This window comes from Pleurodeles waltl, chromosome 12, assembly GCF_031143425.1.
Source record: "Pleurodeles waltl isolate 20211129_DDA chromosome 12, aPleWal1.hap1.20221129, whole genome shotgun sequence".
Lineage (NCBI taxonomy): Eukaryota > Metazoa > Chordata > Amphibia > Caudata > Salamandridae > Pleurodeles > Pleurodeles waltl.
In genome coordinates this window covers 63,460,418-63,484,547 of record NC_090451.1, presented here as the reverse complement: position 1 = coordinate 63,484,547, position 24,130 = coordinate 63,460,418, and the positions used below count along the sequence as shown (strand labels likewise).

Sequence of the window (24,130 nt, the reverse complement as noted above, 5' to 3'; positions counted from 1 at the left end):
CTGTACTTAAAAACAGATAAGAAATGCATGTTTCCCTGTTATCTGAAGAATTTAAAACAATTACAAGTAAACCTGTGTCTGAGTGCCTTCAAATGCTTTCAGTGTTGAGAACCAACCTGATGGCTGGGTGTGGAGTTAAGCAGAACAGGATTCGACAATGAAAGAAAAGAACTTAAGGCAACAGTGAAGTCCCTTGAGGATACTAGTGTAGGAGCTATTAACTGAGCTGGAGCAGCTTATCTTGGAAATTGAGGAAGCAATGCCACAGTTATTACAAATTATATAAGGCACTTTGCATATTGCAAAATGCACTGTAAACTACAGGACCTTGAATACTGCCAATGTGAGAATAGTCTGTGTATTAGGCATAACCAAGGCAGCTGAGGGAGCAGGCTTTCATGTATTCGTTGTTGACTTTTAAAGCACCTTTCACTTTGTAGAAGAAGGGTGTTGATGTAAAGGTTCAAAAGCTATGCAGATTGATCATCTGTACCCTCCAGCAATCTTGATCAACCGCTTCAGCTTTGTGATTGTAGAGAAACCCTATAATGATGCGAGATCTGATTGCCCTAAAACGGCTCACAATCCACATGAGAGAGAGGAGCTGTTGTCTGTCATGTGATTGACCATGTAAAGAAGCAGAGGCTACAGTTTATTTACAAGAGCTGCGGCGACTCATGATTGTCAGACCACTCATTGTGTCAACAACCTTAAGCTTGTGCACAGTTGTATGCCCTTCGTTCCATTATGTACCAGTCTGGGCCCAGTGTTACTCGTGATCTAGCTTTCCAGTTGGTGTTTCTTCTTGCAACCCATCTCTGGCCTCAGTCCAGTAACTATTTAAATTCTATATCAATGTAGCACAATTAGTATATACCCATTACCTGTGAACAGAGGCACAGAACATACAGTGAGGAAGTAGGTTTCTGCACATTTGTGAAGCATTAGGATGATCGGTATGAGTTCAGGACATTTTTCTGTTGCTCTGATGGCTATTGTTCGCTGCCAAACTGTCTTCTTAACACATTACAGCCAGTAAGCAATGAATTTGGCACGGCTGGTGGAGGAAGGTTTTATTTTGTGAACTGTGGGAGGTTGTCCTAGTTTGCGATGAAGAGAAATGCACAATTATGGAGATATTTGTTTTACAGCGCGTCACTCGCAGACTTTGCAAAGTTGCATTGCGTCTATTTAAGTAACATAGTAGCTGCTTATTGAGTGGGAATCATAAATGCTATGGTGTGTGGTTTGTTAATCTTTTCTTCATTGCGCTGACATAAGAATCTCAAGCAAAGTTTTTGTAGGAAATTAGTTTAACAGATAAACTCATTTCTGTATTATGGTTGTGCATTCAATCGAAGCACAAGGCTACCAAACCCATTTTTTGTGTGGTTTATTTTTATTTATTTATTTTTTCAATACCCTATCTCAGGATTGAGAGGGTCTAAGAAAAGAATTTATGAAAACAGGGCAAAGACACTAAATGAACCTGTTTTGCATGGTGCAAGTCTCCATTAACTCCTAAAATGCAAGACCGCACACATGCTAGGAATTGTTTTCACAGGCAGGCACCTATTTCAGTGCAGCAGAGTTTTGATTTGGTAGGTTGGAAATGTTGAGCAGTTACGCACAATTATTAATACTTGAAATGTCTGCATGCAAAATCCTTTTTGGTGATGGGTGTTCAATTTTTCTATAGGATTTCGTTCCAAAGAAGAAAGTTGTGTCCAGGTCTAGGGCTCCGAAAAGGGTGTCAGTGGCTGGACGGAAAAAAAAGGTGAGTAACCATTTCATAACTTGATAAAATGCATTTCTGGTTTTGGATGACCAAAGCATCCCCCCGACAGTGGTTTGTGACAGTGTGGTTACCTCACGCTTGAGGAATACTCTGGGTGGCAGCCGAAGAGTTGTGCTAGACAACCGATCCTCACGTCACTTTCTGCATTTCTTGAATACATTTGGTAAAAGGGTGTGCAGAATCTTCAGTTGGTTGCTTGCGAGTCTGGAATGGTGTAACATGTCTGTGCTGTGGTGTTTGAATTTTGTGGTTTTAATACTTGGTTCTGAATACGGGTTACTGCAAATTGTGAAATCAAGACATGATTACACTGCTGTCTCCTTTTACTCTCTTAGCTTAAGTGATTGTCATCTTGTGCAGATTGCCCTTTAATGTTTAAAAAACGATGGGTTACAGTGCTGTGGAAGATCACTTGCATTTTAAAAATTGATTGTGGGTAATATGAATTCCTGCCTATTTGTTGAGTAGGTGTAGGCATACGTGTAGTGAACATTTGTACGTTTCCGGTATCTATCTTTTGCAAATTGTGTAGACTGACTGGGAGGACACCCTTGTATTATATTGTTTTTGTTTTTAGTAGCTGGGATCCTTGGAGGAGACCTTGCCTTTGGCTTCAGTTTGGAGCATGCTCCTTTGGAATGTTCAGTCCTTTCTTCTTGCACAGTAGGTTTGCCTCATATGGCCTATGTCCTCACTCTTTGCAGGTGGTAGAATCTGCTTCAGACTCCGAGTCTAAAGTGGAATCTGAAGAGGAGAATGAGAAGGAGGAAAAGAAAGAGGAGGATGAGGAGGAGGAGGAAAAAGAGTCAGAAGTAAAGAAATCTGACTCTAGCTCTGATGTGCCTGTGAAGGAGACTGGGGTGAAGAAATCTGACTCCGACTCTGGGTCTGACGTGCCTGTGAAGCAGCCAGAAACAAAGAAATCTGACTTGAACTCAGACTCTGATGTGCCTGTAAAGAAGACTCCGCGAGGAAGGAAACCAGCTGCCAAGAAACCGGAATCCGATTCTGATTCTGATGTTCCTGTAAAGAAGGCGCCCCGAGGCAGAAAACCAGGTGGGAGGTGGCCTAGGCCAAACTTTTTGTATAGAGTTAGTGTGTAATGCATGATTCTGATACATCTGTTCATGTTAATGTGGTGCTTATAAACTACGTGTTAATGCCATAATGGATAAAAGAAATGTGATAGCTCTGCGTTTGGCTACGGGTTACCTTTAGAGCACAGAATAGAAGTCTTAACACTTAACCCCGATGTTGAGCTTTGGTTTATGATTGCTTTGTAGTAAAGCATTTAGGATGGATGCTTCTAGGTGAGCACAAGTCTGGTGTGCATAGCCCTGGAAGGGCTCCTGTCAATTCAGTTGCCCTTTAAAAATGAGTAGGCTGTGGTGCCGGACAAGACTCCCTGTTGCAGTGGATAATCTTCCAACGCCTTTGAATAAATTTATGGCGAAGGTGGTTCGGCATTTACTTTTTTTTTTTTTTTTTACATAAGTGTCTTCATACCAGTGGTAACGTTTCATAGCAATTGGAGATGGCCCTAAACAAATTTAATTGGAACAATAAAATGGCTGCTCTTGGTGTCTTTTCACCATTTTGAAACCCACATTTTGCATGTCTATAGCACCATACCTCTGAGCATAAAGCCACTAAAGCATGCTCATCTGCAAAGCTGGTTCTGAAGTCCATTAAAGCAAACAGGTAATTGAAAGGCTGTGCTCACTTTTACAATGGACACCTCTTGTAAGTGTGAGATCTGGCCCGATTCCCTTGAAACATACCTCAAAATTCTAATTTACTTCTTTAGACGTAGAGGGTATTTAAAACTTGAGCATCAGACACCACTGCCATGGTGACTAGATCCATACAATGAATAGAAGCTGCTTCATGTTTTTCAAACCGTGACCCATAGTGCTGCAGCAAGAATAGGCTATAGAGTTTATTAACTAGTAAAATCATGTTTTTCGCTCATCGATGGTCTTGTTCATGTTGTCCCCTGACTGCTAAAAATGTTAACATTGTCATGCTTCTAGACTGTCATGCAGGAGGCTTTGCTTGCTGTAGTTATCAACTAGAGACTATTCTCTAGATGCCAGTAGAAGATAGCATGGAGGAATCCTTGCTTGTCCCTTTAGTATTAACATTTCATATATTCCACTTCAAATATGAGTTATCTGCTGATCATACTGAATGTTCCTAAACATTGCAGGATATTTGTCAATGAAAGCATGTGTGATCAATCTGTTATTGCTCTTTGCATGGTATGTATGGGAATATTACTGTATTCGGAGAGACACCGGCAGAAACCCCCAACTTCCCAGCTAGCAAGACTGGTATTATAATAAAAGGGCTTTAATTGAATATGGCAATATATATCATGAAGGTAAATCACTCTGTTACGTTTCCTTCTTCCTACTCGTGGATCATCCTTTTGCCGTTAAGGACCGTACCGGAGCACATAACCTCTGCACTAAAGAAGAGACAAGTACATGCTTGATTACACATGCGCACAGGATCTACTTAAGACGGATGCACAGCCATTGCTCATAGAACCACCCTTGAGCGTGTTGTTCTTACCTCCTTCCCCTTCCTTTGAGTTTGTTTCAAGGAAATGTTCCTCTCTAGCTCCCTGTATTTTAATTGGAACTCTTTATAAACATTCTGTAGTTTCACTCCTTGCTTCCTTATTTTCATAGATCTAGGAGATCGTTCTGCATTTTTTTTTTTTCTTTTTTTTTTTTCTTTGATTGTACCAGAGCACGTACATCAGCACTAAAAAAGGAGGTCTTTGCACTTGTATGTAACCAACTGATCATTGTCATGCAGTGCATTCTGCATTTTGCTACTTTCCTTTTTTCCTGTCTTCGCATGATATGCGATTCTTCTAGTTGGATCACTTTCCAGTGACTGCTTTTTGTGTTCAGATTATTTACTAGAGGTATGTTTTTCTTTTGCTGCTTTTTCAAAGTACTCATTAATGTGCTTTGATGCATGCTGCAGAAACGTAGTTAAGAGGGGTAGGATCTTGGGATTGAGCATGGTCACAGACCTTACTGTTGAAATGGCTTGCTCCATATGGGACTCTCCTAACTGCTGCACATGTATCTCTTAGATTGCATTCTCCATGGTCTCTTCCTTACTTATTAGTAGGGCAAAATGGTGTGCAATTCCCTTTCAGATTTGATATTGGTAACCCTTGCTGCCAAGAAGGAAGGAAGAGTCAGTAGTGCAACAGTGTTTCATTCTAAGGTAGCAGTTACGTGGGCTCTCAAAAAAGTAATCTGTTTTAGGACCGTTTGCATCCCTGTACATGGTATGAAGGGGTTGCCGAAAAGAAATACGGAGTGATGTCTAGGTAGGTACCTGTGATTAAGAGCTGCCACTTGCACACAGCTTGTTATCCTAGGAATTTGTTTTGACTCACTTGACAGCAGAACAGGATAGAGTGCTGCACAAGGGATTGGACTAGGGGCACAGAAAGACAGCCCACTTCTCTCATAGACACACTTGAATATGTATGCCTTTATAGTATTGAAGTACCAAACTGAGAGTGAAGGTACTCCAGTCTAGTGCTGGGTTTGGATTACTAGTGTCCTCTGCTCTGTAAATATTTGGAGCGAGTTGTCGGAAGACCTAATATCCTGGCAATGCTTTGAGACTACTGGTGCACAACAGTAACAAGGACATACAAAGCACAGAAAGAAAATCTTCCATTGTCCACTCTTCAAGATCTGATACTAGTACGTAATCCTGCAGGGTTTGCCGGACCCCTAAAGACCAAAAGCTGCATTATTGCTCATGGACACCCACCACCCCAAAGATATTCATGACTTTCACTTTTTTGGGAGGGGAGGGTAATCAGGACTTCTAAAGCGAGGTGATCAGGTCACTAGCTCTAACTACAATTACAAGAGCTTATTCCCATGATTAGTCCCAATCTGACTTAACTAAATTTGTACGTGGAGACACCTTGGGTGTGGGGAGAAGTTGCTTGTTCATGACTTCCTGAAAAATGTGTCCCAGAATCCATGTAGTAAACACTGGAATTGCACAGGAATCCAATTGACGCCATGAAGATTTAGCTGCTTTCACTTAAAACTTCTGCTATAGAATTTACCTTGAGTTTTTTTTTTTGTGGTTATAAAGCAGTGTGCTTGTGTTTCCCAGACTGCAAGAGTCATTTGGGCATAGGAAATTGGCAAAAATCCCAGTTTTGCCCCTAGGATGGCGGGGACCTTCATCACAAGTGAACTCGGAGTTCCAGCGGCTTCACAAGGACCTTTATGCATGTTAATGTTTTTTCAAAAAGAGACCCCTTAAAACTAGCATTTTGAAGAACTCTATGCTCTGCCCCCCAAACATGCCTACGTCTGACACCTTAGCTCATGTTTGTATGAAAGATTTTCCCAACCAAAAACCTCCATAATTGCTTTAATAATTATTATGCATGGTTCTTATCAGTTGGAAGGAGTCTCTTGTGTTATGTTTGCTTGTTGAAGAGTGCCCTTTTGCCTCATTTACTTTAGCTAAACATATAAGACCTTTTTAAATTTCGGTTCACTGTCAGATTTTCTCCTCATGCATAAGAGGTATATGCTTTCCTTCGGCGCCTGCACTTGAGATCATTGGATTTACTGCATGCAGTCAAATGCATCCTTTATTAAAACTGCTACAGCATGTTTCGTATGTTTTCTAATGTGAGCTTTGAATGCAGTGAGTGATCTTGTGAAATGGCGACTACAGTGATGCTTTACTGCGTTGCATGACTAAGAGTTGACTCCATGACCTTGCTTATACGTTGCCTGTGCTCAGCACTGCAGGCACGTGTTTAAGAGGAAACCAAATGGTAGAGCTCTCAGCCTATTTTCTTAGCAATGCAATGCATTTAAAAAATAATACAATTCGTGCTACCAGGCCACTCCTACAGCTTGGAGTGACCTCCAGTAGTCCAAAACATCACACTTGTTGAAGTGTGATGGCTAGTATTACCATTAGAAAGAAGTGGCAGGAACTCTGGGCAGTTCTGGCTGCAATGAAATACCTTGGGCCCTGGCACCTCTTCTTCTTTTTTTTTTTTTTTGTTTCTTTTCTTTTTTTTTTTTTTTTATTTAAAAAAAAAAAAAGACACATTATTAGCATTACAAACCATCAGTGGGGATTGTGTAGATGCTCTTCATTCTGACATGACCTATGGACTTTTGAGTTATTCTTTAATTTCCATCAAGATGATTCATTGGTGAGTTGGAGTCCTGTTTACCAGCTAGCATATTATTGTCAAACTATTCAACTGCACCCCCCCCCCCCGACTTGTTTAATTGTTTTATTTGATGTAGACTATAACCCTAGACTTGGTTTTTAATTGCTGTCTTAGTCTGAGTTTTTTTTAAATTTATTTTTTTACTATTAAAACTAATTCTTTGATACGTCTTAGAATTAAAATGTCTACTGACACTGCTGACTTTAAATTCAGTGTTCCAAGCCAATAATGGAAACTTAAATTGGCACTTGGAAGTCTTTTTTACAGTTGTATTATATCCACACTGCAAAATAAAATCTTTTCTTTTTTTCGCAATCGGAGTGTGGTAACCAATTTCCACCCTTCATCTTCGTTAAGGGCACTTAAAAGATCTGGTCTAGGAATCCTTGAGAGAATTACACATTCATATAAGCTGGTTAGGACCAACAGTGCATTCACTGTGCAGACAGAAATATGGGTCTTGATGAATCAACATATGTGCATGGTGTATAGTTAGGATTACTCTGTTCTAAGGGTTCTCTTCAGATAGGTCCTTTTGTCCCTTTCTACAGTGACTGCTTTCAGTTATATGCAATATTTCAGACCAAATTCCAGTTGATGGAATTATGCAAACTCTTTGAATTAGGCATGATGCAATGTTCTAGATTTCGTCATACACTCAGTTTGAGAGGAATGGGTATGGAGTGCGAAAGAGAATAGGATGTGATCTTCGGTATGAATTGGAAAAGCTTGGAAAAGGGAGCCCTAGAAAGACAATCTTAGGTAGGAGGAGAGAATGGAGAACAGAAAATGGGAGCAGGGGAAAAATAAGGGGAGAGAGGCTGTGAGATGAGCAGAAGCAATTGATTCGAGATGAGCTATGCGAAATAAGGTGAATGACTGAGATGAAAAAACAGAAAACGGTAGCGAGACGACTTATACGTGCTGCAGGGCTGGCATTTCAGAAACTGATTAACTGCCCTTAAAAACATAGTGAGTTGCTATGGTTGGGAAAGACTGAAGGCAGACCTAGAACTGAATGTGGGGTATGAGATACGGCTAAAATAACAGATTAAATTTAAATAAACTAAGAGGAGGCTCACTTATGAGGTCCTGTACTTGAGGGGCACGGGTGGTGAGAGAATATAAATTCCACTTTTTAACTAGGTGAAATGTCTAAGTACCAGTCATCGTCTTCGATCTAGAGTAATGGAAAGGCTAGTTAGCAATATTTCAGCTAAGCATGGTAGAAATATTTTCACTACACAAATTAAAAGGACCTTTTTATAATTGGAGGAAGTGAGAAAATGGACCCTAGGTATGTTAGCCATCCATCTCTGGGGGGAGAAAACTGAGATCATGCGCTTGATGAAGCTCCCCTTATCTATATTCAGCCAGTGTCAATTTGGACATTTGACATTAAGCTCTGTCAACCCCAAAACTTCATTCTATTCACTGGACTCCCATCAAGTGTTTGTATTTGAAAAGTAAAGTGACACCTAACCACCTGCTAAAACAGTTCTGCAAAAACAAAATCTTGGTTGGCAATTACATATTGATAGCACGGGCTCAAAAGTTACATCTGTGCTTTGCCAAAACCTGAATCTACCGTCTTTCAACAATCCACATATGACTAGCACACAATTTTTAAGAAACTTTCATCCACACCACATGACCTGAACCGCCACACAGCACAACTCCTTCCCATTCCTTCATTGATCTTCACACCAAAGGCTCTTACTCTTGCACATCTGTGTCCATCACAGCTTGTACCACCAAAACGCTACCTGACATCTAATCGTCCAACCGCTCATTTCTCATGTACATTTTTATTTATATATATATATATATACTATTGGCTGAACATCATTCAGCAGGACCAGTACTGTCACTGCTCAGCACCCAGAGTAGCACATTACAACCCACTAGACTTTGGAGGGTCAACCACCTATTAAATTTCAATAGCCAATCGTTCATTTTTTAATATTTTTTTTATGATCACTCACTGCTGCAGGAGTATCCTAGAACTTGCACTCATTATGGAGCTCACATGGGCTAAGGTAGAAAAGGACAAGATCAGGATAACTGTCTCACAATGCACCTCCTTTTGGAGCACCAATTTATTGAAAAGCCGCACCTTTCAAACCACATCTGCCAGCGGATAGCTGATTGAAAGGTGAAACCCTCTTTTAATATCTATCTATCTATCTCTCTTTTGAGATCTTGGCCAGTGCTAGTTGATGTAGAGCTTCATGTACCCAAGTAGTTGGTGAAAACTGCAATATACATGAACTATTTCATATAAATGATACACAGTCTGGCAGATAAGTGAAGGTGTCATGCTCGGTGCAATATCTCTGTTTATATATACTGTGTCTGTGATGACAAATGAATGTGTACTCTTTTATTGAGGCATGCTTAATTGCCTTATAAATATTTGGAATAAAAACTCTACTTGATTGCCCAGTTACTACTTTAAAAAAGGTGTAGTTAAAATATCCTGGGTCCATTCCTCCTCCAGATTGGACTAGATGACAGTTTGGGAACTTAATGTTGTCTTGACTGAGCTGAAAGGACCAACTTTTGGGCCAATGTGACTATAACTTAATTTACCTCTGGGAAATGTTATGTTTATCTTTTGAAGCTATCACAGTCCAGGTTCACTCATTTAATGAAATGTTAAGCTCTTCTTTGTTCATACTGGAATTTCAGCTTCAGAAGACCCTGTTTGATATCTTCTGCCAACCCATAAATACAAGTTTAACCATGATTTAAAAAACTCCAAGTGCTCGAAAAGTAGAAATCCATCAACTAGACTTATCCCCCGTTTCCTTAGGTTTGCTTCCCACACACTAGTAACCCCATGTTTCTTTGTGGTACTTTGCTGTGGACTGCTGAAGGTGCCTAAGATATCTCCAGTAAATAAATAAGCAAATGACTGAGCATGGCTAACCTCTTGTGTGTTAGTTAATTTGTTGTTGATATTCTCAACTAATATCGCAGGAAAAAAAAGATTTGTTGTTCTTTATTTATTTTGAATTGCAGAAGAAACGCCCATTGCTTCCATTTTACTAAGACGTTGAGACCTCACTTCGAGTAGGAATATTTTTTACTTCTTCAATAATCCGAAGTTGAGCTGCATCTTTTCCCAAGGGAAGCTGCCCTTGGTGGCAGTAAACTGAATATACACCACATAGTTACCAATTGCTCTGTGTTCTCCTTGATAGCAGGTGTAAAAACATAAATGTCCCATTCAGTAATCCAACAGTTCTTTTCCTAAACATTAGTAATTCCCTTCGCATTCTAGAATAAATGATCAAGTTTAATTCTTTAGTTACTATTAAACTTGTCCATTTCTCAAAGATTGCAGTTCTTCCTCTAAATTTATTTTAGAGACCATCTCTGCCTCTATAGTCTTCATACCATTTTCATAGAGAATACAGTGCAGAATGAAATGTGGCCACACTCTGACTTGTCTTGCATGACTGAAGAAGAGTGACCGTCTCTGTGCCATCAACACACCATCCAAAAAGTACTATGTACCAGTTGTGCATTACAAAAATGGCTTAAATGTGTAGTGGAGCCACTATTGGCAAATTCAGCTGTGTTTGCTAATTGTTCAACAAAGCTGTGAAAGCAGTTGTCCTTCAGAGACACTGAAAAATGCAGAGTCACCTGTGCAAACTACAGCCTTATGTGGGTACCTTTTGATGGAGTCTGTGCATTGCCAGAGCCTGTGTGTGAACTCACTGATTTGACCAGGGCTTTTGTTGTGCCAGGTCATTGGAGCCATTGCAAAGACTGAGGCGGTTTTTCATCTTTTATGTTTTTGATGAAACATCTCTGCCTTATGGTTCCAAAGAGCTCTGGCCCTTGGTGTTGGACATACATGCAATGCCCTTCACCAGGCTTCTCATTCTTCCCATGCCAGTCCAGATGTACCCTCTTGGATGAAGCTGGAGGCATTTTGTTAACCCCCTTCTGTTGGGGTGCTACTGCCCTGAGTGATGCATAGGTACACAAAACCTCTATAGAATGGTTCTTGATTTCATGTTTTGGTCCAGCTAGTCTTGGTCTTCTGATCCTAACGGCCCTTTCTGGATCATAAAGTTTTGTTTTCAAAGATACACTGTTAATTGAATATGTTGATCATAGCCCAGTAGTTCGTCTCCATACGTATTGTCTGGCTTAGTAGATTGTCTCTTCCTTCCTCAATGCCAACTTTGCTTTAGGCAGTCCCTTCATCTCTTGTAATTTCAACCACTTGGTTAGGACAAAGGAAGACGCTGTTTCAAGTGTGCATACGCAACAGGCTTGGGGCCCCTGTGATGTTGCTCATAAAAGTTTGCAAAGGGGTCTTCCAACTCTGTCCCTCAAGTTAGACAACCAACCAACCCCAATAGACACCCAGCTCCCTGAAAGTCAGCGAAGAACCATTGTTCCGCGACGTGTCAACAATCATCTTTAAGCTCCATAGTTGATACCCAGTTTTCTATAAACGGGCTGAGGAGCACATTTGGCTTGGCCTGTCCTGGATGTTTCAGCTGCATCTAAAAAAAAAAACTTTTGTGCATGGAAATCATACCAGCAGTATAAATGAGAAGGGCTAGAATGTCATTTGAAGTACATCACTTACCACAGTAACCCATGTACTCTTTGTCCTTCAGCCCCTTTCAGTATTGAGACTTGTCCATTTTCTCTTTGCTGTGTTAACTGGCATACATTCACGAAAATGAACAGAGGTGTGGTGAAGGCAGAGCGGGCATGAGTGTTAAATAGGGCTAGGAACTGTGCATCGATGGAGCCGCACTTGTGCTTGGGCCTCCTTTTTTAGTGTTGTACACGTGCTCTGGTACAGTCTTTAAAGTGGCAAGGACGCTCCACAAGTACGGCACAAGGACTTAAGAATACAGGACTTACTAGGGTGAGTAACTTGTACTGCATATGCTGCAGAAGGTCCGGGTTTAAAGACAGTCGGTCCTGTGGGGTTCAGATCCTAGCATCTGACCCCTCAGGGACTGCTTGCTGTGCCTGGACCGCAGTCACGTGATACATACTTGTAATGTTTATGCTTCTTTTTTTAGGTCGGCCCCTACAGTCACACCCATATCGTTTGAAGACTCTCTTTGATTCAAGAGTTCACAGAAACCCTGGCAGCTCTGCAGCTCCAATGATCGAATCATACAAGCCCCAGAGTCACATGTCCGCATTTTCCTTCTTCGTACAGGCCTGCCAGGTGGAGATCCGTCGGCGGCATCCAGGAGCCTCTGTAAATGTGGAGGCTCTGTCAAAGGCCTGCACAGTGCGCTGGCGAAGCACCTCACCCCGTGAGCGAGCCCTTTTCGAACACCTGTCGCATGGAGCCAAGCGGCGTTGTGGGGTTGGGAACAATGCTGCGCAGCCCTTGGGGCGCCGGGGCAGACGTCGCCGCAGGGACCCATATGCACCCAAGAAGCCACCCACTGCATTCTTTCTGTTTGCCTCTAAGCACAGACCCCAGATACGCGCTGAAAGCCCTGGTCTGACCTTCTCCCAGATCTCCAAGATACTGGGCCAGAAGTGGTGGGAGCAGACCCCCGAGCAGCAAATGCCCTTCAATATTAGGGCAGCTGCACTGAAGAAAAAGTATGATGCTGCTCTGGCAGCCTACCGGAGTGGACGCTTACCTGCCAGGCAACCCACCAAGAAAGAGAGGGTACAGGAAGAGGAAAGGGGAGAGACTCATGAGTTGGAGGCCCATCACAGCAGGGGGCCTGAGGATGATGAAGGGGAGGAAAAAGAAAAGTCTGAAATTGAGATGCTCGCAGAGCAGAGTGGGGCGCTTGCGCTAGGGGAGCAAGAGGAAGATGATGATGTAGATGAAGAGAGTGATGAAGGGTATGAAGATGATGGCGGTGGTTGTCTTCCATGGGAAGAGCTGGAAGGCGGTCGTGGGAGCACAGAGGAAGGAAGAGTGTGAGGATAGGTGGATGAAAAGCCTTTCGGGGTGAAGATAGAGCTGTCATGAGATCTTGAATAGCTCACAGGACCCCAAAGGACACTTTTCCTCATACTGGTTTGTACTGTTTTGGGTCCTGGTGCTTGCACTACACCCGCTTTGCAAAGTATGATCCTGGAAACAGAAATAGACACTTATTTTATCTAAGGAATACCCCGGGCTCAGTGTGAGATCGGTACTGTCTGCATTTTTAAAGACTTTAATGTGAAGCTGAGGCTTTAATTCTTGTTTACCGCTGACTTTGACTTTTCACTTTTTTAAAAATAAATATTGTGTTAAAATTCGTAGATTTTGCCTTGTTCTCTCTCCACCTGTTATGTTAACCATTTCAGTTCTTTGGAGTTTTGCAGATGCTACATGATAATTTAGAGACTGCTTTTATTTTATTGCGTTTTGTGTAGAGAATATTTGTGTTTTGTGTGTGATTTTGTCAGTATTTTTACAAGGGACTTAACATTAATAGGAATGGCCAGACCTTTGAATTCAAGCCTAAAGGTATAAACTTTCGGGGTTATTTCCCATTAAAGGCCCAGGCCGCTGTATGGCGAAGTTAATGTTCAACACAGTAACAAACAAAAGTTTCTCTTACGTGTACCATTAGAGTTTTCTGAAAAGCTGTTCTGGCTGGTATTGACATTAGCTCTGTGGTGCTGAACAGACCCAGTACTGTAAGCAATCGGCAGGTTTTGTTTGAATAAAGCACCAGGGGTGAATCTGAAGTTCTTAATCCCATTGTTTCCTGTTTGAAGGAGTTGAATTTATACTGCTGTTGAGCCTGTGGTAAAACGCCTAATACGCTCTGCTCGAAGGACAGTATTGTGCTGGTGCTCCAACCAAAGCACGGATTGAAAACAAGCGTTGTGATCACCAGTACGAATTCCTGATACTTGTGTACCTTCACTAAGTTTTCAAGACCGTGTAGGGGGTAAACTTGATATCCTTTCTCGCTCCTGAAGTAAAACTGGACCTTTCCTAAAGATGTGGGTGCTCATGTCATCTGAGTGTCTAGTTTAAAAAAGGAAAACATTTGTCTCCTTCAACCAAATGTTTCACCTGTTGTTACACATTTCTATCTGCCTAGTTTCCAAGTTGTCCAGAGTTGGCCAGGCACATACCTTGTTTGCACTTGATCCACAGCACAATGATGGGAAGTAGCCAACAAGGTCCTTATTAGGTACAAATATTCTTTATTAGCTTGCCGAAGTGCTTTTAGATGCTCCGAGAACCCTAGTCAGCCTTGGAGTTCATAATCACATCACCGTTTGTAATCTTGTTCCTGATTTTTGGCATATTCTGCTTCTAAAGGAGTCTACTGGAATCTGAGCACAACCTTAAATCTGTTCCTTTTTCAAGTATCTGCCACTGTAGAATTAATGAATGACCTAAGTGGAGCCACAGTCCCACCAGATTCCTCTCATGTCCTTTAATCCAGGCTGATTCAAGAGAGATTGTTTTTGGGGGTGGAGGAGGATTTCCACCTCAGTCATATGTTGAAGCAGTCCTAGGCAAGACAATGGTTGGCATAGGCCAGTTATTCTCTGTCTTTTAAATTCCTTAAACTAATTTTTCGTAACACAAGTTTTTGTTGTCCTGCTACTAGTTTCAGGGTTATGAAGTTTGTTCATAAAAAATTGATACAGCTCCACTGACTGCAAACCTTCTATTGTAGCCATCTGTGAACCCCGCTATGCTTGGTCTGCAGGTTTAAGAAACATTGATTACAAAGACTAAATGCTGAGCTTTTTGTACTTCTACTGAAAGACCAGAGCAGAGTCAGTCATTTGTTCCTGAATGACGAGAAGACATGCTTATTCATATCATATAAATAATGTATATGTCTTCCATTAGCTGCAAAGTCTATTAAATGCTTTCAAGGTAGCAGCAAATGGGAATCCTGTATGTTGTCCCTTATCTTGCTGGGCTTGAGAACACGTAAAGGCCCTAGAGAGTCCTTAAGAGTCCTCTCTAAGGAGGTGGCTATGTCGGTTCCATGCTGTCTTTTGATGTGGACTGGTATGAATACCTTTAGCCACGTCATTTACTTTACCATGTATAAATACATCATAAAATACAGAGGAATATATATAAACCCTAGAAGGGGCAAGAACTGCCTCTCTCTCGCTGCATGTTAAAAAGATTTTGCTCATCCATCTCTGGCATACAAATTGGTTGGCTCTGCTAGGATCCAGGCCAGGTCTGCTGCTCTCATCAGTCCGAGCTATGCCTTTTTTCTCATTCCAGAGATATGGGCATTCTTTTGGTCTTCCATTTTAATGGTAAGGTATAGTTATGTGCTAATGAGGATGAAGATTGCAACCACAAAACAACTTGCAAACATTCACCTCTTCGGTTTCCCGAACAGGCCATAGTTTTGCACAGATGCAGGCCTTGCACACATTTTCAGTGGTTCATGGGCAACATAGGTCAAGCGCGATCTTTCTCTGATAGTTCTCAGGTGACTTCCACTATCTTGGCAGTCTTCTCTTTTACAGCCAGTAAAAATCTAAATTCATTCTTGTTAAAGGACGGTCCCTGGATTGTGTTTCGGCAGCCCCTGATCCTTTTATATCTGAGGTACTTCCTAAAGCGATCCTGGCTAGCTGTGCTGCAAGTTCTCTGAGCCAGCCTTAAAGCAGCTGTGTCTTGCTCTTTGTCCTCTTGATTAATTGTGAATTAATGTGTAAATTCTATGTGGAGATGGCAGGTGAATTGCCTTCCCATCAAGATTGCACATAAAAAAGCCTGTACCCTGAATTTCCTTCAGTTACTTTCACCCATTGGCAATCACTTATTGAAGCATGAAGGTGCACTGTGGGGTGGGTGTGCAACATTTTAGGCATACCTCCTGCAATCAGAGCCCAGGCTCTGCGCTGGAGTAATCGAATCCTAGATTGAATCTAGTGAATTTACAGGTTGTCGGATGGGGTACAACATAAGGAAGGCCTGAAACACTAAACCATTAGATCATCATGTCTGTTTCCAACCATTCTGATGCTTTGGGTTATTCATGTGATGTGATTATTCTTGGTTGTGTGTTAGGATGTGGATTGTGCATTTTTTTCTGCATTTCTGTGGGCACCTAGGTAACTTGGAATAGCTGTAGAAGAATAGGGCCAGTTTTGGATTTCTTAATGGATTGTTCTTTCATTGAGACCCAAGTAGGTGTTATTCTATTGTCCCACTTGTGGCAGGATATAAATCCACTTTCTGGGGGCAGTGTTTATTCAGACCAGTAAACAAATTTCAACGGAACCATGTATTATCCATGTAATTTATGTAGTGGAATAGAGTCGTCTACGGTCTTATTTCAGAATCAACTAAAATTACTTGTCTGTTCCCCAAAGCCTCTCCATTTTTGCACTCAACTTTACAGAGGGTTAGGAAGAAGCTGAGATTGTGTGGTCCCTCTCAGGCAGTTGCACCAGCCTTTCAGATTTGGAGCTGCAGCTGTCTGAGTTGATACTAGGAACATGTTGAGATCTTGAGGTTTAAAATTTTAGATTGCTTGTGGTATTTGCCCCTTATTTGGTGCCCAAACCTGCGTGACCTAGGGCCTTCAGTTATTCCTGTACACGCTGTTGTAGAGTTTATCGTTTTAGATTTCAGGATCATAATTGTATTTTTAAGAGTCTTAGCAATGCCAGATAAGTTTACGTGTAGCTTGTTGAAGTAAGAGTCCTGTAAGGACTAGATAACCAAGTTTGAAATTGGTTCTTGTTGCCAAAAGTAGCCAATTAGATTTTTAAATGATTGTAAACATGGTCATATTTCTTTTCCAAAAACAGTCGAAGATCAATTTTACAGGGACTGAAATGATCAGTAAGACATTTGTACAGTCATTTCTGAGTATGTAATAGCTTGGACTACTGATTTGAAATACTCTTTTAGGAGTGCTCTAAGAGTTGTAAGGGAGAATAGAGAACCTCTGGCAGAGTTTGTCATCTATTTCAGAGTTCATAAATAGGATGAGATCAGTTTAAAAACAAAGGGCTTTGGCCCATTGACCAACGGAGAGGAATGACCTGTTTGTCTATTTGCGATACCGTTTACCAAATTAAGTTGGAGTAGGATTTAGCGTGAGAATGTTGGTGGCCGTCCACTTGTTTGATCTCACATGAAAGGGGGGGGGGGCCGGGGGCACTTGTAGTGTTCTACACTAAAAATATGTATTATGATAAAATGAAAAAACGCAAACAATCATTTTTTTTTTAACCATTATTTAACTCTTACAATTGTGAGAAAATAGTATGCCCCTGTAAGGAGCCTAATCAGATTTTTTTTTTATGGGAGATGGGTTGACATAGGAAGGTTTGAAGACTACTTAAAGAACATATGTGTGAAGTGGGCTGCCTTAGGGATTTAAAAGCACGTAGCCAGTATGCCTCACTCCTGCAATGTTCCCCTCTAAGGCTTCTAATGAGATCAATGAATAAAGATCTCTTACTATCCTGCCTTTCTGCTTGACCTCCGGAAACAAAGGACGTTTTTGTGTTTCTGAATTTAGTCTATAATACGTGAAAGTGCTAGGTTTTTAATGTTTTGTACAGGTTCCCAGAGAATGTGGGGGTGTACTGAAGATCAAATGTGTCTCCAAGAAACTTAGGGCCAGATGTAGCAAGCAGTTTTGCCCATTCTGTGTCTATGGGAAAATGTGTTCGTACATATGGCCCTTAGTTTGCAAACTGATCTCGGGGGTTTGCACAAAATGGAAATGGTTGTCAAAAATCAATTTTTTTCAGTAAGGTTTATTGGGCTCTGTTTGTAGGAACATGGTCTTGGTGGTGGTGACATGTAGTCCGTTAGCAGGTAATTTCTGGGTGGTAGTGAGTCAGATGGCTATATTTCTACATCATTTGTGCCTTTAATTGGAATGTGGAAGTCTGTGCTGTTCCTATATTCTGACATTTTGGTTGCTGATGGATCTGACTCTTGAGCCCAGTGGTAGTGCATTGCACATGACTGGGAAAGAGGTGGTGGTAGCGTCTTGTTTAAGAGGTGTATTTTTGTTAACATGTATGTGTAAAAGAAGTGGGTCAGAGCCATGTTTGTGTAGTGTAACTGTGACCTGTTACCTAGGAAGGAGACCATCAATGTGCGACTGATCAACGTTCTCAGAATTTGAAGCAGATGGGATTCTTTGTATATGTAGGTTCTGGTGAAGATGTGTGTATAATGATGTAAAGTGTCACCCGCAGTTTATCGAAAACGTTGCCTAATGTAAATTGAGCATGATGACTTGGACAGTTTTCTCTTGGGCTATTTGTCTGCTTCTGGGGTAATGCACTACTCCTGTTATTATGCAGAAGAGCATGCACAGCCTTACTTAAGCGTATACAATTCTAACAATGCCTCCTCCTTTCAAGAAAAGTTTGTTGAATTTTTCTCAGAATCTGGACGTTTCACTTCAGGTTTTCCTTGGTAATCTATCTTCAGCGTTGTAGTGCGTGTTCGTTCTCTTTGATGTTAAGAGACTGAGGTGTTATGTTGTACTGTCCCTTTGCATTGTTCTGCCTAATTGCCTTTAAAGCCGATTTTTTTTTTTTTTTTTTCCCCTGTGGGTTCCTTGATCATACCACCTTGGTTAAGACCGCAGTCAAGAGGTATGTATCAGAAGGACTTTAATGAGCAGCCATCTGGGTCCATGTCCTATGCTTTCTGTAAGCATTATTCTTTGGATACTGTGTCGAGAGCCAGTGCCAGGTTTATTCATACATTATTGAAGTCCTCTTTAGGACAAACGAGTAGCTTCAAACACAGAATTACATATTATAGCAGATATTAAATGTTTTATGTCTTTTGTTTGTTCTTATTGGTTTCCTTATGACTTTCAGCATAAAAGGGTATGTTCTGTGTCAGGTGTCGAAGTAGTTAACCAAAGCTTGCAATGTGAAAAGTGGTGACGCAAGGTCAGTGTTTCCTGAGTCTTAGTCTCAGTTTTTATTTTTTGTTACAGTTTCTTGTGGTTAATTGTGATTTGGGGTGAAGAGGTTTCTTTCCATTCATGCAAAAATAAAAACTGTGTTACTTGTCATTATTGTATTGAAAAGCATTTTTGAAGTTCAAAGTGCCTGTAGGGTCTCGTTCCCCAAGGGCGGCGTCTCAGCTGGTTAGTGATGTTCTACGAAGGTGTAGATGTGCTACAGTAAGGCAAGTCAGATTGGCTGCACATTAGCCTGTAGGCTCTAGTGAAGATACTTGTAGGTTTTGTTTTTTTAGTCAATCTAATATCTCACTGTGATTTAAGTTATTTATTTTTAATAGTTCCTTTGCCTGTAGACTGTTGAATATGTTTAATACATTCCACAGTTTTTTTAAAAAAAATTTAAGGGAGAGGATTTATGGCTTGCACAGGATCCCACATGACTGGTCTTACTGTACTGTATGACTGTATACAGAGTAACATTGGGTCAGTTATACTTGACTTCGACCCGTGCGGTGATTTATTCAGTGGCAGCTTAGGGTTGGTTTAGCAGCTTAAGATTTTTTTTTTTCTTTGGCACCAACGTTAAAAGCAACAGTTCAGCTTTTCGTGGTTTTATTGTATGAAATGTCACTTGATGCTTGCAGAATACATTGGGGGTGATGAACTGAAAAGACAAATGTACAATAACCCCTATCCCCTTCCGATAAATGCACTACCCTACTTTGACCTTTCTCTCCCCAGAATAGAACACTGGTCCCATTTTAGTTTTTTTTTTTTTTGTTGAGTGTTTCCCATTTTGTTCTGGTTGTCTTTCTTTTTAGTATCATTTGGGGGGGGGGGGGGGGGGGGGCGCTCCGTCTCTTCTGATCTCTCTTTAGGGGGATTTTAACCACTCCCATGTTACGTCAGTCATTTTCATTGGTTCGTGGGCTTGCCTTTTAAAACGCGCTTGCTTTCATTAGTCAAAGGCATGCATATGTCATACCTTTTCTGGTGTTTAGCCCTCCTTGAGAACACCAGTAAACTACTGGAAACATACGAGGCTCTGTTTTCCGTAAGGTTTCTGGGCCACTTTTTCTCTTTATTTCACAGCGCGATCGCGTTCGTTTTTTCCCCCTTTTTTTCTTCCATCTAATGTGGCAAGAAACGTCCACATTACAACGCTAATAGCTCTAACTCGACGTATTGCGAAACCTGTTGCATTGCAAATGCTTGTTTTTCTTGCCACTTTTAATTCGTTTTGAGTTCTGTTTAAAATTCAATACAAACTTTTCAGCTGAACGAATTGGAATACAAAGTAACAACCGATTCCATTTGAAATTTGTGAATAGTAATCTTCCCATGACTAGGATAAAGTAAGTCGTAGACCCACTCCTCCTTCCCTGCGCCACCCACCCTGTGCACAAGCTTTCATCACCTATGTAGAAGCAAATGAGTACTGTGACATTAAATGGTCCTGTGTATGTGTGGAAAGCAGAACTCTGGTGTCGGTAGCTACACATACACTGTCTTCGTTTTAGTGCAGAGGGATGTGCTCTGGTACGGTTAATAAAGCCGACATTCACCTGAGGAGGTCTGCTGTTGGCTGTTGATTGGTTTGGAGTGCAGGATTTATTGTGGTGAGTAATATGTACTGATGATCTCGTACACAGCGCATAATCCGTGCCAGTTTGCAAATTCAGAAGAAAAAATAATTGAATTTACTCAACCAGTTTATTAAAAATCAGATGACACAGTTTCAGGAAGTGGATTGCCATTTTGTGTATTATGCAGACAATCCAACACTAGAGCAATATCTGAAATGTGAGTAGTCTTGTAAGACACTGTACTCTATTTTATGCTTCTTAAGTCCCTTGTAATTTCTTGGTGGGCAATAGCTGTATTAATTCTGAATCACCAATGAGTCAAACAATGGCAAAATGTTTGTTTTCTTCTCCCAAATCTGGATCTGCTTGCTTTCTTCTTTGACTACTAGCTTGAATTACATTTTCCCTGTTGAATCTCCTGACCGTTTGCTGGAGAAATTACACCTGAGTATTTTATTATTTGTATTAACATTCACTGACTTGACCACTGGTTACATTTTTGTTGGCTACTCTTCTTTTCAGGTAAGCATGATATTGTCAGAACTCTAATTTTGCTTCAAAACTAATCATTTACTTTTAGCATAAATCATGGAACAATGCTTGGCCTTCACCACGGTTTACACAGTCCCTATTCTCCATGAAATCCTTTGTAAAATGTAATGCCCTTTCATTGTAGTTTTTCAATGTGTTACCCTTTAGGTGTACACTGCTATGTGTGTATTGTATCCCATGCACAACTGAAAACACATGTTTGCTGTAAGTCCAGGGGTTTCATGTCTGTGGCTGTTTGGTTTATGTTCTTTTGATGGTTGTGTAAAAGTTGTAAAGCATATCACAAGGGGCGGAACCATGACAGATTTTTAGGCTGGCCACATGAAAAATGTCAATAAAATTCATCATATTTAAAGTAATTTTCAAAATCGGTGGTGATCCTGGAAATGTGACTGTGCTGTTTCACTCGTGTGAACACTTGATATGTAAAGTTGTGAGTAGGGAAGCCAGTTAATAGTAATCAGTGAAAGCCTTTTGTGAACTGTCACCATGGCAGTATGAGCTGATGTTCTAGTTACTGAAATGTGTATGGCACCATGAGGCTTGGCCAGAATACCACTGAGATGTGGAAACTTTTCCTTTGATTAATGCCATGTTTGAGAAATGCTGCATGCATGCTATAGCCACAGATATTTCAATATATTTGTAATATTCTAGCTTATTTCATTAACCAGCCTCTTTCTAATTTCTGGTTTAAGATGTTTTATGTTCATGTTGTGTATGAATAGAAACATCTCCTTGCTACCAGCACCATCCATCCGCATCCCCTGCTTCTTGAGTCCATATTAGATTTTCCCAATGGCTGCAGTAAATTTCCACATCCCTCACAAAACCCTAAACGCCACACCCCGCCCTCCAGATTCTTTGTGTGATTGAAGCTGACCTAAGGCTTGGGCTCAGGGGATGTCCACAGTGGTCTGTGATGGCTGAAACCATACGTGATGGCCAGCATAGTTAGACTATAATTGGCCCCAATGTAGATGCTTTATTATGTACACATGTCTCTTGAGTATATTCTGAATGTTATTTCCGTTTCTCTTGCACTTGTATATCAAAGATGGACATCCCTTTCAAAGGACTCTAAACAAATGGCTCTTAAAGCAAAAATCCCATTACTGCTCCGTCCAAACTAGCTGACATCTGCATGGCACATTGAAACGCCTGTCTGTTCTTTTTTTTCTGAGGAATAGGTAGTTTATTCTGCACTGTCTTGAGGTTTTTAGCTCCTACCTTGACTGTCAGTCAGTACCCCGCCTCAGAAGCAAAGTGCAGCAATCTGCACAACCTCCATAGTATACCAGCCAAAAAGACACTTTCCGCAATCCACACTTACTGACCATGATAGCCACAAACCTCATCTACCCTCACAAGCTCTCCATCATCCTCCTATCCAGGCAAACTAATACATGAAAGTAAGGCATCTCCCGCACCTAGGCACCATCCGGCAGGCTAAAGTAATACATGTGTGTTAAGGCTGGTTTTGTCACATCCATAAGTGTTAAGTCTTGGGCAGTCTTCCTGCCTATGGTTAAAAACAATGTACATTTCAGTCTGTTCCCAGCCTTCAGAATGCTACCTCTGTCTCCCTAACCTCAAAAATATCCACCCCTCTGAACTTGTCTTCCTTGATGGTGTTCTTCGAAAAACAGTCACCTGCCAGTTAGAGTACCACTTGCACTGTGACTTTTTAAAAAAAAATGTATATATATATATTTTTTTAATACATTTGCCAGTTTGGCAGTGGTGATTTTTTTTTATTTTTTATTTTTTTATTTTTATTATACGGGCCACACAATCAATCCTTGCCACATGTTACTCACCATTCACATCTTCGGTAGTGCTGTATCACATATGCTGCTTCACCCTTCTGCTGCCTTTAACATCATCAGTTAACGCATTCTCGTAAATTAGTAGGACATTGGTGGGTGAAGTTGATGAAAAAATATTGTGGGTCAATTTGTTCCTAAACACCACAAACAAACTGTTAGTTCTCAGCCTTGCCCTCCTTTTATTAAAGCCTTGTGTTTCTCAAGGGTTGGTCCTATTTTCTTCTCTTTTCTATACATATTGTGGTCCTCTGCTACCAGGCCTTAAAGTTTAAGGCACATCATGGCTATTGCTCCTGAATGGCACTCCAAATGTATAATTATTACTTTGGAGCATAAAGTAACAAAATTGCCTACTTTGCTGCATTATTCCTGAAATAGCTCAAGGAGCCACTTCAATAGCATTTCTGTTTTAAGCAGTCAAGTGTCCCTCACCCGCACTTATTAATGGGATAACTTGTCGCCTGTTTCAGACGTTCTACAGCACAATTCTTAAATCGTTCTGTGTTCAGGAGTTCCTTGGGAGTTTCCTTAAGCAATGCCAGTCTTCTTTTGAACACTTAAGAGTGAATAGAATTGAAAATCTGATGGAAGTATAATACGGAAATACCTATAAAACTTGTTAATATTTGGTCTGCCTACAGTCAATCAGAAAACATATGCTAAAATCAACCCACCTAAATCGAATACTCTCTAAAACATGAACATAAGCCTAATGTCAACTTCAACCGTAATACTGAGCCATAACACTAGCCTCTGCTTAGCCCTTTTCCGAACATAAGCCCTACAGTAAACTTAGCCCTTCTTCTTTAAACCATTGATTAACTCTGGCAATGAAATTAAATCTGAACATACTGTCAAACTATGTTAATAGTATTTCAGATGTACAGTTTCAGTGTTAGTGTTTTCGATGTTTCTGTCTATTCATGGTGGTTCCACAACATTTCTGTACCTTATGGTTGATGAGCAAGCGATCACGCCCCTTCCTCTTGAGACCATTTGTGACTAGTCAGAAAGGCCCTTGCAGTTCCCAAACTGGATTATTTCAATTGTATTCCTGAGCCTCGCAAGCTGTACAGCTGACCCAAATAGTTGACCTCCCCCGCATTGGAATCACCCCATCTAATCTACTCTTCTTTAGCAACACTGACCCCTATTGCATTTCCAAAACTCCTTTTTCATCTGCAAAGATGTAAATTTGCTACAGAAAC

The 24,130-nt window shown here is 40.9% G+C and overlaps 1 protein-coding gene across 2 annotated transcripts in view; it reads left to right on the top strand.

Moving 5' to 3' along the window:
* The window catches only part of HDGFL2 (HDGF like 2), a 105,059-nt gene that overhangs the window by 31,151 nt on the left and 49,778 nt on the right, over nt 1-24,130 (top strand). The window contains exons 6-8 of one of the 2 annotated variants that reach the window (XM_069217975.1): nt 1,700-1,777; nt 2,503-2,854; nt 12,119-13,319. In XM_069217975.1, coding sequence (XP_069074076.1) covers nt 1,700-1,777; nt 2,503-2,854; nt 12,119-12,993 — 1,305 coding nt within the window. In that variant the 3' untranslated portion in view covers nt 12,994-13,319. Of the gene's footprint in view, nt 1-1,699; nt 1,778-2,502; nt 2,855-12,118; nt 13,320-24,130 lie in introns of those variants that run through there. The other variant, XM_069217974.1, reaches the window with a different exon arrangement.